Source organism: Branchiostoma floridae, chromosome 4 (assembly GCF_000003815.2).
Source record: "Branchiostoma floridae strain S238N-H82 chromosome 4, Bfl_VNyyK, whole genome shotgun sequence".
Lineage (NCBI taxonomy): Eukaryota > Metazoa > Chordata > Leptocardii > Amphioxiformes > Branchiostomatidae > Branchiostoma > Branchiostoma floridae.
In genome coordinates, this window is record NC_049982.1 from 6,985,214 (window position 1) to 7,000,678 (window position 15,465).

Genomic DNA, 15,465 nt, shown 5'->3' on the forward strand with positions numbered 1-15,465 from the left:
ATGCCACTCAGTGTGGTTACCAACTTTGTTGGTGATGCCAGTCTACCACAATAGTGTCACTTTTACCACACCAGTTCATGTCTTGAATACAGGAATGAATGCCTTATTGGCTCTGATACCATGTTTTGTCACTTTTATTCTTGTTACAACATTCATCACAACTTCATAAGACCTATTTTTGAAAATTTAGCCATCTTGTTTTTTTCGCCCATCTTGTTTTTTTTTTGCCCTATCGCACTATTTTTGCAGTCTGTCATCCATAAAATTTACTTACTGTGGCCTTACTGTAACAGTTGTTACAATTGCTATTTTCAAACAATTCTATTTCATCAGCCCAATTCACAACTTTGATAGCCTCAGGACAGCACGACCTTTGACCTTTCCAGCCTTCAACTTTTGGATGACATCCCATGCACTCTCCAGGGGGTGATGGCAAATTGGTGGTGGTTTTACCTGAAACAAAGACATAACAATGTCATGTAACATCGATACCAGGACAACTTTCGATCCAACCTATTTGGCTCAGGCACAAATTCACACCTCTAAATGAGACTGCTGCCTGTGTGCTCTTTTCTGTACTGAGGTTTGGGCAGCTAATTCTGATTTCCAATAATTTGTTGAGGAAGCCATCCTAACTATGTGTGATTTCTGTCAATTTGACCAATTTTTCATGATTTTAGCATTTTACCTAGAGAGTTTTCCTGAAACCAGTGTTAAGTGTTGTGGGAATCTCTCATGCAGACAATCCTTTATTAATTTGGCTTTGAGAATCTTTGAGACTGGATATCTTGTAAGCATGAAAAAAGCAATCCCAAAAAGCAGTTTAATATTATCACTCAAGCAACTGAATATGATTTCAAAAACGGTCAGACATTTCAGATAGCATCCACTTTATCTTTCATCTGAGTGGCACTGAGTAAGTTAAACAGCAGGTTTTATATCCTAACAATGAAAGAAGTGACTCTTGCTCTACACTGCTGTTGTTTTTCTTTGGATACTATTTTCAAGAAGCATGTCCTTTACAAACCTTCCCACTTGCCACCAGAGCCATGACTTCCCTCAGCTGCTGCACACTCCCCACAGCCACTGCAGCGAGTGTGTGGTTCCTCAACACAAAGGGAGTCAGTGGGATGGTGCCGACCACCCTTGGTTTTGCCATGATGCCTACCATGGCATGTATGCCGCTCTGGGGATGGATTAGACGTTTAGACTGTGTCTGGCACAAACTCTTGATACATTAGATTCCAACCACAAAGCCTATAAGTATCCTGGCCATTGATAAACATTAGCATCTCATTTCTAACAGGGTATCAAATATCTTCCCTTCGAGAACAATACCAACCATATTACATAATAAGAGTAAGATAAACATACAATTGAGTAAGTGAAATACATATACTCACCATAAAAATTAAATGTAGCTGTTTAATTGTTTGCAGTCAGACAGTGGCTTACAATAAAAGTGCAGTGGTAATTGGTAAGAATTATTTGTTTTGCAGCATGGAAATATTGCAAGATGCTGAATCTATGTACACGAAATTGATATCATGGCCTTCACATTTTGTTTGACTCCTTCGGTTACTGTAATTCTCAGTTTTCCTGAGTTAGAGTATTTTTTACACACAATGTCCACCTATTGCTGTACAATATAAATGTTCAACAATCTGGAGTCTACCTGGTCAAGAATCCTCTCCACACGTGAAAAGGTTTCAGGCAAGTTGACAAAGTCGACGGCAGCCACAGCAGAGCAAGAAGCCCCACAAGCTTTTCTGGTAGCAGCAAGCAAGGAGCGCTCATTGCCTATGGAGTTTTTTATTAGAACAGTGTAAATGATAAGATAGTTCAAAGCACATTGGAATGCTAAAATGATATACAGCAAATGAAACTAGAAATTTATGTGCCAAGCTTTTCATGAATAAACACCAACATGACAGAGTACACAGTTGGGTCCACAAAATCACACAAATATGTCGACACAGTCATAAGAGGATGTTTATGAAGATAGAAGTGTGCCATCTATATTTCTGGCATAGTATTTAGTATTGAACACCGTAACAAGAAACAATGCCACCATCTGTTATGTGCCAATTTTTTTTTCAATTCAAAGAAATTTTCCCCTGTTGGTTTGTTGAATCTGCATGCATCCCAACTTAATAAAACAATTCGTAGCCTTATTTTGTAAAACTTTGTATATTGATTGGTCATCTGTATAAACATCATCCTACTACTGACCTTCTTTTCCCCAGTGTACTGTCACATCACAGCCAGCATCTTTTGCAGAGGCAAGTTTGTCAACCTGCAATCAGAAAATATATACAGACCACAGTATATATGATATATTGATTGTTAGGTGGGTTTATTGATTAATCGATTGATAATTTGACAGTGAATTATTCATATTATTTGCCTTTTACATTATTTCTTCAAATTTTACAAGTTAAACATCACCTTAGACATCATCCTATTTTAGTAAAAAAAATGTTTGAATTTGATGATTCAGACCTAGCTCTGTTGGGAGCCTCCAAACCCAATTTTAAGTCTTCCATTGTACAATTAGGTACAAATTGGATATGTACATTTAGATAAAGTTGGGACAATTATTGCAAGGAACCAAAATGACCCTTACCCTCTAACTAAGCACCCAGATGTTGGTATCTATGAGTAAAGAAAAGCTCAACTTACATCGACATCGGCACACACCAGACGCACGTTAGACGGCAACAGCTGTTTGGCAATCTGGACAGCCCACAGACCAAGGCCACCCATGCCTACCAAGAGCACTGTACAATCTTGAAAGGATGGATATTAATAAGAAGGAGGTGTTATATCATCTGAGTCTCTTGTACGAGAACAAAAGACCAATCTTATGTACTCTAACATTTATTTATTTATTTATTTATTTGGGAATGTGACAAATACATTACACAGACTCTCAGGCAGCATTGCTAATAATGGGGTCTACAAGCAGGGACAGATACACAAGAATGGTAAATCATAATGCTACTCTAACATCATGTTGTCATAAATATCTATACAATGTTTACAGTATCACTAATGCCATTAACTATGACTACATACATGTATATTATTTAATGTACAAAACTATGTGGCCTGTCTTTCGATTTGGTTTTGAGCTGATGATAATTATTTGTAAGATAAATATGATCATAGTTTAATGTATCCTTTTTCATTTTTGCTTGGTCATTCAGGTGGTTGACATAATCCTTTTATTATCTCGAGGAGGTGCCTCGACCACGTTACAGCCTCATTACTCAACACATTGGGTACCTACTGGCCGGCAAAATACACCAGATATTATAATCATTATTATTATTATATTTCATGGAAAACACGGTACCTGTGTGCCTTGCAAAGTCATTGACAGTGGGCATTATCGTGGCCACAGCATTGTAGGCAGTTAGACCTGAGCAAGGGAGGAGGCAGGCCGTGTCCATGGCAACAGAGTCAGGCACCTTCAGCAGCAGCTTGGCATCAGGGCAAACCACGTAATCAGAGAAGCTGGATTAAGGTTCAGACAGAATGAAGTTAGAATTCAGATTGTGTATGTGTGTGTGACTGTGTGTGTGTAACGTTATAGTGTTCAGCGCCAAGGGCAGGTATACCTGTGTTTTTGTCTGTGTGTGTGTTTGTGTGCCTGTGTTTGTGTGTGTGTGTGTGTGTGTGTGTGTGTGTGCGTGCGTGCGTGCCTGTGTGTGTGTGTGTGTGTGTGTGTGTATGTCTGTGTGTGTATGTGTGTGTGTGTGTGTGTGCGTGCGTGCCTGCGTGTGTGTGTGTGTGTGTGTGGTGTAGTGTTCAGTACCAAGGGCATGTACACTGTATACCTGTGTGTTTATATGGTGAGTAATGAACAGCACCCAGGACAGGCATGGTCACATGTGGATAGTGTTCAATACTAAGGACATGTAGCACCAAGGACAGGTATGTTTTCATAAAAATAGTGAGTGTTAATTAGCAAGGACAGGTGTGCTTGTGTGTGGACAGTGTTCAGGGGTGTGGATAACGTTCAGCACCAAGGACAAGTATGGTTTGTATGATCATTCAAAAATATTTGAAATTAATATTTTTTATTTCAAAACTTAAACCATCATTATTATCATCATGCCAGGGTACATTTACTCCTAAGAAGAAACCACTCCCTCTCCAAAACATACAATTACAACAAAAAGTAGATCAAGTCAGAATTCCTTACCCGCCGTCTATAAACGCTCCGTTTGTGTTCACTACCCTGTTCAGACAGTCTATGGGTCTTCCCTCTGCACATCTGCTACAGGCTGAGCACCCACCCATACTGTATACCACTACCCTGTCACCAACCTAGCAGGACAAAGTGTGCCATGTGTAACAGTTCTACATTGGGAAAATATATTGCCTTTCTACAAAGTAACATATGACATCATTTTGTGTTATCTGTATGATGTAGTTTGTTGCCGGTATTTGATATATTTAGGCTGAAAATTCCAACTACATAATCATAATTTTGCAATTTTATTGCCAATGAAATAGGAGGCAGTATTTCAGATGTCTACCTGCACCCAACTTGCACCAGTCTAAATGTGTGCGGATTTTATATAGTACTTTGCTTCCAACTTGTTATCTATGAAAGTGCCAAAAATGACATGAAGAAAACAAAAAAGATGATCTAATGTGCAAGCATTAACATGATTTCAAGCAGCAACATTTTGTGGCAATATTTGCATTCTAGCATAGAAGAAAAATGAAAGACCCTATCTTTTTATACATACCTTTACATCAGTCTTTACTGTAGGATCCATGTTCGCAACTGTTCCAGAAATTTCATGGCCTGTAGATAATAGAAATACAAAATGTATTATTTACTAGTTCTATACAGCATTGTAATGCAAAAGTAACAGTTTTTTTACCAATATTTTATTACATATTTTCTAATTATGTTATGTATGACCACTAGTCTATGGCCTATGTCATGATTTTCTGTGATTGGCGCTAAACAAAAGTTTTGCAAAGGACAGCTGGCTTCAGGCGCAGCAAATCTTATCATAGTTATTTCTTTATCATAAAATTCATGCCATAGTCATGACTCAATCAGCTTCTTTAGCTACCATTTTACTGTCAAATAACAATAACAAAGGTACAATGAGTGAGTGGGTGGGTGGGTGAGTGAATCAATCAGTACATGCATGCAGTGATTATATTGTATTTTGATTATCACAGAATACTGTACCCAAAATAAGTGGCAGATTTTGCTGTTGAAGAATGCCTTCTGTAGCGTGGATATCTGAATGGCACACCCCTGCACAGGCCACCTGAAATCAGATCAGAAAGGTGACATAAATCAACTTAAATCTGCAATTGCCTAATTCCTTTAGGCGTTGGCACTTAGTAGGGTCCAAAGTCCAACGTTGTTTCATATTTAAAAGTAAGACCATGTATATACAGTATCAATCATAAGACTTAGTGCACTGGTTATGGACTAGTAAAGCCTTTTGAAAAGAACGGCAAGCTGAATGAACTTTGCTGGTGAGCTATGAGAACTACCAAATAAAGTTCCATGAAAACCTTTGCAAAGCGATGTCCATAAGACTTAGTGTAACACATTACAGATCAACATCACTTGGTACATGTAAGTATCGAAGCACTCATTTAAATTGCTCGATAGTTCAGCACCGATAGTTACCTGCACCACGGCACCTCCCCGGGGAGCAGTGGGCACCTGTTCCGTCACGAGCACCAGAGGCTTACCGTACTCCACCAGCTTCTGACTCCGCCGGGACATCTTGGTTCAAATCTTAACGTTATATTGAATCAAGAAGGCCAAAACAAGCGGGACAAAACAGGAAGCTGGAATACGATGATAAGATCCCTACAAAGTCATGGGCTTCGGCTATAGGCTATTGTATTTAAAGTTTCTGTATAGGAAAGAGAGCGCATGTGGAAGAGCCCGATGTCTCTTGGTACACTGAACTCCGCTCTTGTTTACTTCCGGGTGCAGATCAGCAGTGTTCACTCCCATCGTCCTTTGCGTTAAGTTCGAGAAAGTCAGCCGAGGTCATTCTCCTACGCAGATTCGAACCCACGTCCATAATGTACTCCTGCTCAGTTTGCTTGGATCCGAGGACACGGGTTCGTCGCTGCGTAGGAGAATGACCGAGGACGTAAAATATCCGGCTAGAGCTTTCAGAATAGAGCCAAGCACAATACATTTACAGTAAATTTTACTGCATGCACTGGAGTATACTTCATTGAACGTGCAGTCACGGAATGCCTAACAAAATTGCCAATGTCATGACCAAAATTAATTCAGAATTTCAAACCTTTGTAAAGACCGTGATCTTTGCCTTCTGATGTATTTAGAATATTTATAGAGGTTAGACCATATATGGGAGTTAGCTGGATAGCTGAGCCCTGATTGGCAGATGAGTCACCTGAGTTGACCTTAAACGTTGTCAACAGTGGAGACCATACTTAGTCTCTCTGTACTACTAGCTGGTAACGTTATAGACTGTCAGTGCGATACTCAGTTGTCATGGGATCACCGCACCGTACCTAACAAGACCTGTGTTAGTATATCCTTAAATGTAATGTTGTAAAATGTGCATCCATTTAGACCTGCTGTTGTAGACCTGTGTCACGTTGGTAATATCTTTTGTCATATTTGAATACAGCACAGGTCACCAAATGAACACGACTCACAGACAGTAATAATATCTGACTGGTTTGAGTTTATGAGAGGCCAATATAGAGGCTTGGACCCAAATATCCATCTACTAAATTTGCGCTGAATAGAGTAATAGTCGGTGATGCGTGCCAGGAATGAGTATAACGTTAATTTTTTTGCCGACAAGTAAACTCTGACGACGTTATTGTCCTTTTAGTTTCAAAATTTTCTTCTGGGATCCAGCCGTGATAATGATTGATGAATTATTCCTTGAACAGGCTATGAATACACGTTTGAAAGATATGCATATGTCCGTTCATCGTCAATTTTACTAAAGAGAGGATTACTTTGGATTCGAACCACCTTGTAATTATCAATTCAATAGCACTTACGTTATATCTGTGACTGTGTACAGGGGTATAGCAGGTCAACCTACAAGCTGTATTACATATGACTATAACTTAAGAAAAATCAAACTCGTCATTGTGATTATCAAAAAATTTATTCCAGTTAGATTTCAACAAAGCAAGTAAATAAGTTCGATGTTGACGTTTAAGGGTTTATTTGTGACTCCAAAATGAAAAGGACCAAGGTAGAGATGGCGATCAGAACCCCAGCACAGTCCATCAACACCCTCTATTTGCTGACAGCAAATAATTGGAAACACAGACAGACAGACAGACAGGTAGACAGAGAAAGAGAAAAAAACAATTATAATGATAATGTTAATGTACTACCGTAGCACGTCTACAATTCAGGGCTTACCAGTATTTCTGGATGACATAAGGCACGAGTCATTTCTGAAACTTTAAAAAAACGAACTTGTTATAATCGTTGTACTTTTCTAATTACATAATCCAGACATGTCTATAAGTAAGTATAAGTCTGGATACCGTCAAACTGTGGCTAAACATACTTTTGCATGTTTCACTAGATTAACATTCAATATCCACAGTCAAGTTGCAATATCTATGCGTTACCACGATTTTTATGGGGAAAAATACATATCTAGACAAAGATGACACACAAACTACATACACAGACACACACACAAACAGACATTTGACAAGTAGTGGATGGAGCCGTGTAACATGAATCATACACCAATGCTGATCCTCCACGGTTTTTAACCCAACCCATCGTCAGTCTGAATTTCAAAGTTCTAAAAGTCTAAAAGACGCTGATTGCGCGAGTAGATTCAGAGAGACGCTGAGACACCCGACTGGACTGGACATCAAGGTTGTCCTTCGATCCGCCTTTCTTTAGCATCCTACTTCGGTCCTTAGTCGACATCGTGAAGACAGAATCACTAAATTTTCTCGGACTGCACTGTTCTTTGTCTGAACGTTCATTGCGTCCGCTGCCCGAGGGCTCAGTGGACCTCCTTCCCTCCCTGTATGACTCTGGGTGCTCGGTGGAGTAGAGTGGAATGACTTCACTGAGAATCTCAGTCACGTCTTCCCTCTCTAGTTCTTGGAAGATTCGCTTCAAGTTTCTCAGAGCTGACGATCCACCGCCTGCGTTTGTGTGTTCCCAGTAGTACAGAAGACGGGCGGTGGGGCTGTACAAGGAAGGTGGACAAATGGAAAACATCCTCATCATTTTTGCTGCAGCAAAGAACATTCGCAACATTGTGCGATGTAGCATTGTATGTAGATGATACAAAAACGTAGTTGGTGAAAATTTACTAACAGCAACGTTACTTTCGAGGCAGAAATTCAGGAGAAGCACCTTTTAAGTTATCAGATAATCAATGTACGTCTTTTTGCTGTGTGTAATGTGCGTCGTATATTCTTAAGGTTTTGATTGAATAATGATACATAAGTAGCCTACCACATGTTTTCTCTCTTACATTTGTTATGCATTAAAGTTTGATTCCCCTGAATGTGTTGGTAGAAATCACTCTGGAACACTGTAATTTCTAAAAGATCCTAAAAGAATTCGAGCTACATGTCCTATTTTGTGTTTGAAATTTCTGTTCAACTTTGCATGAGAAAGTCTGATTCGATTGATTTCAACCTACTGTTTTCCCTCCACCAAGCTGTAATGTTACCTACCGTTTTCCCTCCACCCAGCAAATGGTGTCGAACGGCAGTCCCAGCTTCTCGGCGAACGCGCGCCAGTCGTTCCCCAGGGGGCTGTGCACGTCCAGCACGGCGCAGATCTGCCGGTGTGCGCTGGGGGGCAGCAGGGCGCCATCTTGTTTTATCGGCTGGAGCTCCGGCTGAAGACGGAGGAACCTCAGGTTGGGTGGCTCGTTTGGAGGTCCGGACGAGCTTTCCTGAAATATAGAGGTCATAGTAATTGCTCTCTATGCTTAACAGAAGAATCTCGAATCTGTTCAATGTTCTTGGAATAATTGATATGACTGTTAAACCTGGATTCAGTAACCACACAAGGGGTTGGGGATATGGTCGTTTAGAAAAGGTGGTTGTTTACGGACTAGTGTGTCGTTAACTCTGTAGAAATGCTATAGTATCAAAGATACATGCATGCAAAAAATGTCAACGAAATTGGATTGGGATTTGTAGTAGATGTAAACAAACTTCCGATTAAAGTCACATTTTTACCGTCGTTGTATTTTAAATCGAAAGTAAAACCGCCATGTAAAACTACTAGCTCACCTGTTGGGTTTCCTCAGAATCAGAGGCATTCAGTCGCACCAGAGTTTTGGGCGTCTCTTCCTGGTATATCTTCACGGTGCAGCCGAACCGACCTGGTTTGTCGTTGGTCGCATTGAATTCAAATGTACAGGAGGAGTCCACTGGTTCCTCTTCCTCCATCCACAGCAAAATCTCCGGGATCTGCAACGCATTATAAAGTATTGCCATGCTATCATTTTCCTTCCCTCGTATTTGTGTGCTTGTTAAAGGGCCATGACAGGGCCAACACAAAAATGTAAAGGTAGAGACCATAGCATCCCAATATCTTTAGATTGAATTAGCCTGATTAAATTTTATAGCAGCCCACCCAACATCCGCTGACCTCGGGGAGTTTGTGTCACGCAGACTACAGTCAGATATAAAGTAATCAAATATAACTCAAGTAAAATCAAAAGTCTGCTACATCAACAATAAGTCAACATCAACAAATATCCGTATTTTTAAGGCTTTGTGCTTGCAAAATGTATTATGAAGATTGATGCACTGTACTGAATCCAGAGCAGCACTGACCGACTGTTCTCCGCAGCCCCGCAGCTGCCAGCCTGCTGCCGTGTCCGTAGCCGCCATCCAGACGTCCCCCCGGCCCTCCCGCAGGGGCAGCGGGCGGTGAGCGTCGATGAGCTTCCCGCTGTGCTCACACTCCTCCAGTTGGAGAACTCGCTAGAATGAATCAAAAGATTTGATTGAATCATGGATACTTTTGATGATGATCCAAATGGGAAAATTAGTTATCAGCATACAAAGACAAAGACAATGCATTAATAGGGCGCCATTTGTAGCTCATGGCAAGAAATCATAGGCCAAAATGAAGTTTCTCAAGCAATTGGATATATGATTTTGGTAACAGACGTTTCAGGTATCATCTCACTACCTTTACTCTTGGTCACTTTCAAAAGGTAGTGGATGATACCTGAAATGTGTGACCTTTTCCAAAAGCATATCCATTCACTTGAGTAACTGCTTTTTGTGTATCTTAATATCTTCGTCGACGACATTTGCATTCTTACCTCAAGCTCTGATTTCTTTCCTTCCCAACATCTTACGCGGACGCGCCTGTTCCTTCCACGCATCTCTCTGGGCGAGGCGAAGGCCCCGAATCGAAAGATCTTGACTCGTGCTCCATCAGATCGACTGCAGTCGCCGACGACGCCGAATCCAGTGAAATGGCTGACAAAGTACGTGCAGAAGCCGTTACTCAGAAAGTGCATCGCCTGGTCGTCATCCGTCAGCGATCTCCAGTCGGGAGTTTCTCCAACAGCCGTCTGGGTCTGCACCGGAAACACGTTCCACATGGCGTCACATCCGGTTCCTTGGTAGGGCAGCGTGAAGACGACGTCTTCGTCGAACTGCGTGCCCGGCGGACCGCAATACAGCGTCGAGCTCATCATCGCCTGGCCCTCTGGGAGGGTCTCGTCCTGGTGGACGTCGATAGACTCCAGATAGATGTAGATTTTCGTCGGCCCTCCCGCAATGGCGCCCGGCGGAATGAACAAGCTGATGCCCTTTTCAAGGATACTCAGATGACCGCCAAGTTCGTCGAACACCCCTGCTGCGAAGTTGCTGCTCACCACGTTGAATTTGTCACTTGAGTCGTTTACCGAAGCGTCGAGCCGTTCTTGCGCTAGGTTCCAAAGAGCGTCAAAATGGCTGTATTCACTGATGGACGTGTTAGGCGACTGGTTGCCGTCGGAGCCTCCTGTAAGAAATAGAAACACTCAATCTATAATGGACTTAAAGTTACTATTTTCCGTGAGATATTTCTTTTCGCCTATCTGTTCTTTTTGTGTTTTATTTGTTTGTATTAGTGCGTGTCCGAAGGTATTTTAGTGTCAGTTTGAGATGGTCCGAGCTACCAGGTATATACCAGATATGCGAGTGGAGAATGCAGTAATGACTGATAGCGATGGCAACACGCAGTATCCACACAGTTATTTAGATCTTCATCTTTTCATGACTAAAAATATTTTTAGTTGTGACTTAAATGTCATTTTGTTGCTTGTCAGCTTGCATTGTACATACAAACATAACGTTGGGTATGAATATCTACCTACCTGGCAAGCATTTATTTGACTCACCGAGGGAAGAGCCCTTTGTTTTGGTCCTTACAAGGCTCGGTACGCGTGGCACGAGGACCATACTAGGCACGCGAGTGGTGATGACCGGGTCCCTCTGCGTGGTGGACATATTCTTGGGTACGACGGTTGCAGACGTGCACCTCTCGCGGCTGCCGTACCCGCCAGACTCGCCGCTCACCACGCCGATGACGTGACCTGGCAGTACCCCTACCTGTCCGTCAGTCATCCTCACGGCATGCACACGTGTCTCTAGATCTGTCAATGAAAACAGTTTTCATGTAACAATGAGAATCTGACAACGTCTTCCAAAGATTATAAACTGTAACGAGTAAACCTACAACCAGTGCAACGAACACTTCTGCTTTGCAATTATCATACATTGTCTGTGGTGTCATATAGGGATAAACATTAACAATATCGAGTACATTGTGTAATCTTACTAATTGGCTAGACTGTTTTCTTTAGCGGGGTTACATTTTGCTGTCTAAGAATGTCATTCTCGCGTCATCTCCATAACCAGCGTGTTAATACTAGTAAGACTATTCAATCGAATTGCCGAATACAAATTTTCAGAGATAACTTACCTTCCAAACCTCCATAAATCTTCACTACGTCACCTTCTTCAAACACGATAGGTTTGTCTGCTGTATCCGTGATCGAAAAGCTCTCTGTAATGACGCCATACTCCACGTCTGTAGAACGCAACATACACATGATTTCACATAATGACCATATGAAATAGGTGAGTATCTATGTCTGCTATTTATATCTGCTGATAGCTTCGCTCACTATTTTCAGTGTGACCCAAAATACAAGATAACAAAATCGGATGTTGTGCTGCAGTGCCATAACACGTCACGAGGGGCCATATTCAAAGTTGACAATACCTAACCACATTACAAATATAACAAAGATCCACTTATAATTTTTTGAGTCATATTGTCCATAAACAGACCCCGCACAAAAACGGCACCTAAAACATAACCTTCTTGGCAAAAGGTGACAAAAAGGGTGTAGTGCCACATTGTTATTGTCTGTCAAAAACCCAATAAAAAACATTCGTTAACATCGTTAGAACTTAAGATAGTACACCTAAGCCGTACTGGCAGACAATGGACTGGCCCTCTGGAAGGGTCAGCAAAATATTGTAAGAAAATTGTTGCCATCGTTTCCCACCTTCATCGGTATCATTTGAAACTTGCTCATCCGAGACGGGTACAGACAGCAAGAGGTCGACGTCATCACTGAAAAAATACACAATACTATTAAATAGAACTATCTTTGATTTTGTGGCTGAGATAGATAAGGTTGTAAAACAGATGGAGGAATAATATTTCAACATTGATTAAAGTTTGATTTTGCCCACACCAAAATTAAATAGCATTTATACTCAAGCAATTGGATATGATTTGGGAAAGGGTCAGACGTTTCAGATGACATCCGTTATCTTTCGTCAGTGACACCTTTCCAGAACTATCATAGAGTGGAATTTGTTATCACCAAGCACAGTCGGGGCATATTTTCTGAATAGTTTTAAAGAACGCTTGCAGATAGATGTGCAAAGGTTAGGTGTGACGGGTCGTTCAATCAAGGAGCTTAAAAAAATTTAAGCTCCTTGGTTCAATGTATTATAACCACCTTTCGAAGCTGGTGTCTTACCGGCTATATAGATACAAATACAGATACAGAGATCCAGGTTGGTTTTACCTAGTTTCCGGATGCAGGACCAGTTCCTCCATGACTCCCCTGTGGTTGGCCGCCAGTGTGATCTGGTACAGATCCTCCATGCCGAACGCGCGGCACAGCGCCTGTCCTACCGACAGTACCTCCACCAGCCGCCGTGGGGCGTAGTCCTGCACAGCTAGGCCGTCCGTTGCCTCTCTGGAAAAGTACGGTAGTTAAAATGTGTGACTGTAATACTGATTCAAATCGATCATTAAGGTAAGGTAAAAAAATGACTGTAGTGCCAATTCATGTCTTCCATATGGCAAAATTTATTTCGGCGTAAGTTATTAGCATTAACGCGTTATATCGTTATACAGTTCATTAAGTTTCTTTAACTCTTAAGATAATTGCCTAATTGCCCTGTTAGGTTTAATCAGGTTTGGTATGTGTGTTGATATGCCACTGAATCCTTATTCTGGCGTTCTCGAACTCCTGTATTTGTATCTTTGATATTTATAACTGAGTTAGTGACATCGTGTTTAGCTATTGCTCGATACTTCTAAGCAACCAACTGGATGATGATGATGATGATGATGATATCATTAACCATTGGTGCACGACTAGAAATATTCATCGTGCGTCAATCCTACAATTACATATACATACATAACTACAGGTACAATCCTCACCTCCTTGTGATGAGTATCATGTCGTTGAAGAGGAACATCAGCACAGGTGCTTCCGGTGAGGAGATCCTTCCTCCCCGTAACTCGCTGAACTCCCCAACCCTCTCCAGCCAGCGGTCAGGAGAAGCTACTTCAACTTCCTGTGAAGGACAAGCGCGATGAAAGGAAATGGCAATTATACCAATAAGGAGTTACTCAAGCAACTGGATATGATTTTGTAAAAGTTCAGACGTTTCAAATATAGCATCCACCATCTTTCGTCTGTGACACTGGCACAATGACAATTATTCATGTAGTGCATTAGCATTACAACTTGTACCCTTGGTTTCGAAGTCACTGTTATGTGTAGATGCATAGGAAAAACATTACAAAGCAATAAAAACGAGCTATCAACACAAATACTAACCTTTGTTTTACGAAAGGTGAGTTTCTCCTGCAGTTCGAGTGATTCTGTCATGGCGGCTACAGCTTCCTCGCATGTCTTGATTGTCTGCAAGCATTAAAGCATTTGGATAAGGGTAGAATATTTTTTATCTATCAACAGAAGATAATCATTATTGTAAACCGTAACTTGGAACGGAAAGTCGAACAATGTACCCCACGGGGATCATACTATGAACAGTCATATATTATGATAAAACTTGCGTAGTCCATGGGTATTCCAGAGAAAAGTTACCTTTTCCATCGCCTTGATAATCTCGTAAGCAGATCTTTCTTCGCTGGATCCCTTAGGGGCATGTCGCAATATACCCTGTAAGAGGAGACTGTGTCAATACAAAGCCTCGACTCCAAAATCAAAATTGATAAATACGACAATGTCCACAACTGTGTTCTGTCATTTCTTTATCTATATTTTTTATTTGTTTGTTCAGCTGTTTAAAAAAAACAGCCAGGGCTGCCCAACTAACCATACGCTATAAGGCTAACCCTGGGAGAGAAAGTACATGTTACATATAAATTCACGAGCATTAGCTTACAAACAATAATGATTACAAATTTTACATCACAAATCACAATCAGTACCCGCTAAAAATCACAGCATGAGTAGTACATGTACTGACATTAATTAACACAGAGCCAGGCTTAAATTTGGCTTTGAAGGAGCTCACCTCAAACACCGTTTTGAGCTTGGTGATGTGTTGTTGAGGAATCTTCAGGAAAGAGTCAAGCCTGTTCCCGCAACAACGTGGGTAGATCTCCAGCTGGTCGATTCTCACGGCGAATTCGCCACTTGCTTGCCTGCAGGTATGTATATCATAAAGTGAACTTTTGTTAGTAATCATTACAACTTTTGACAGAATATATAAGCAAAGGAACAAAAGTCAATCTGTTGAAGTAAGCATATCATAGCCTGCGCATAATGATTAGATTCGTCTACTATTCGATAGCTGATTTACGTCTAAGTGGAAATCATCTTTTCTTCAAATTTGTATCAACAGTTAGCTATCAATGACTTCAAATAAATCAGATCAGAAAGTTGACCACATACAGCAGTTTCTGCAGCAGAGCTTGCTGATAGACCGCAGTCCTGCAGTACGTGTGATAGTCCATGAAGTAACGGTTGTAGGTGCCCAGGGTCAGGAACTCAGTCATCAAGACGTCACGATGGAAGCTCTGTTTTAGCTCCTTTACTAGGCTGAACATGGTAAAAGATGTTGGGATGAGGTGACATTGAAAAGTAAATAAAACAAAAGGAATTTGTGTACCATTTGATTATGATT

General features: G+C 41.1%; 2 protein-coding genes across 2 annotated transcripts in view; both read right to left on the reverse strand.

The window, feature by feature from the left end:
• Positions 1 to 2,141: 2,141 nt before the first annotated feature.
• LOC118413163 (alcohol dehydrogenase-like) lies at positions 2,142 to 5,991 on the reverse strand. The gene is made up of 7 exons (XM_035816365.1): positions 5,675 to 5,991; positions 5,222 to 5,303; positions 4,764 to 4,822; positions 4,211 to 4,335; positions 3,359 to 3,519; positions 2,683 to 2,789; positions 2,142 to 2,296 (listed from the first exon to the last, which is right to left on the reverse strand). The coding sequence occupies exons 1-7, from the start codon at positions 5,771 to 5,773 to the stop codon at positions 2,225 to 2,227; spliced, it is 705 nt and encodes a 234-aa protein (XP_035672258.1). The 5' UTR covers positions 5,774 to 5,991; the 3' UTR covers positions 2,142 to 2,224.
• A 1,834-nt stretch (positions 5,992 to 7,825) lies between these two features.
• Positions 7,826 to 15,465, reverse strand: part of LOC118413143 — a 29,233-nt gene continuing 21,593 nt past the window's right edge. The window contains exons 21-34 of the mRNA XM_035816328.1: positions 15,234 to 15,380; positions 14,854 to 14,983; positions 14,421 to 14,495; positions 14,151 to 14,234; positions 13,748 to 13,884; positions 13,101 to 13,274; positions 12,570 to 12,637; positions 11,978 to 12,085; positions 11,394 to 11,648; positions 10,326 to 11,014; positions 9,829 to 9,978; positions 9,280 to 9,459; positions 8,713 to 8,936; positions 7,826 to 8,216 (exon numbers count right to left, since the gene is read on the reverse strand). Coding sequence (XP_035672221.1) covers positions 7,826 to 8,216; positions 8,713 to 8,936; positions 9,280 to 9,459; positions 9,829 to 9,978; positions 10,326 to 11,014; positions 11,394 to 11,648; positions 11,978 to 12,085; positions 12,570 to 12,637; positions 13,101 to 13,274; positions 13,748 to 13,884; positions 14,151 to 14,234; positions 14,421 to 14,495; positions 14,854 to 14,983; positions 15,234 to 15,380 — 2,812 coding nt within the window. The remainder of the gene's footprint in view (positions 8,217 to 8,712; positions 8,937 to 9,279; positions 9,460 to 9,828; positions 9,979 to 10,325; positions 11,015 to 11,393; positions 11,649 to 11,977; positions 12,086 to 12,569; positions 12,638 to 13,100; positions 13,275 to 13,747; positions 13,885 to 14,150; positions 14,235 to 14,420; positions 14,496 to 14,853; positions 14,984 to 15,233; positions 15,381 to 15,465) is intronic.

Excerpts from the sequence above, each read along its gene's own strand:
- LOC118413163 (XM_035816365.1), bottom strand. The coding sequence starts at position 5,773 with ATGTCCCGGCGGAGTCAGAAGCTGGTGGAGTACGGTAAGCCTCTGGTG. Across the intron at positions 5,304-5,674 it reads GGGGAGGTGCCGTGGTGCAG|GTGGCCTGTGCAGGGGTGTG; the intron begins GTAACTATCGGT and ends ATCTGATTTCAG. Across the intron at positions 3,520-4,210 it reads GGAGCGTTTATAGACGGCGG|CTTCTCTGATTACGTGGTTT; the intron begins GTAAGGAATTCT and ends ACCTTAATCCAG.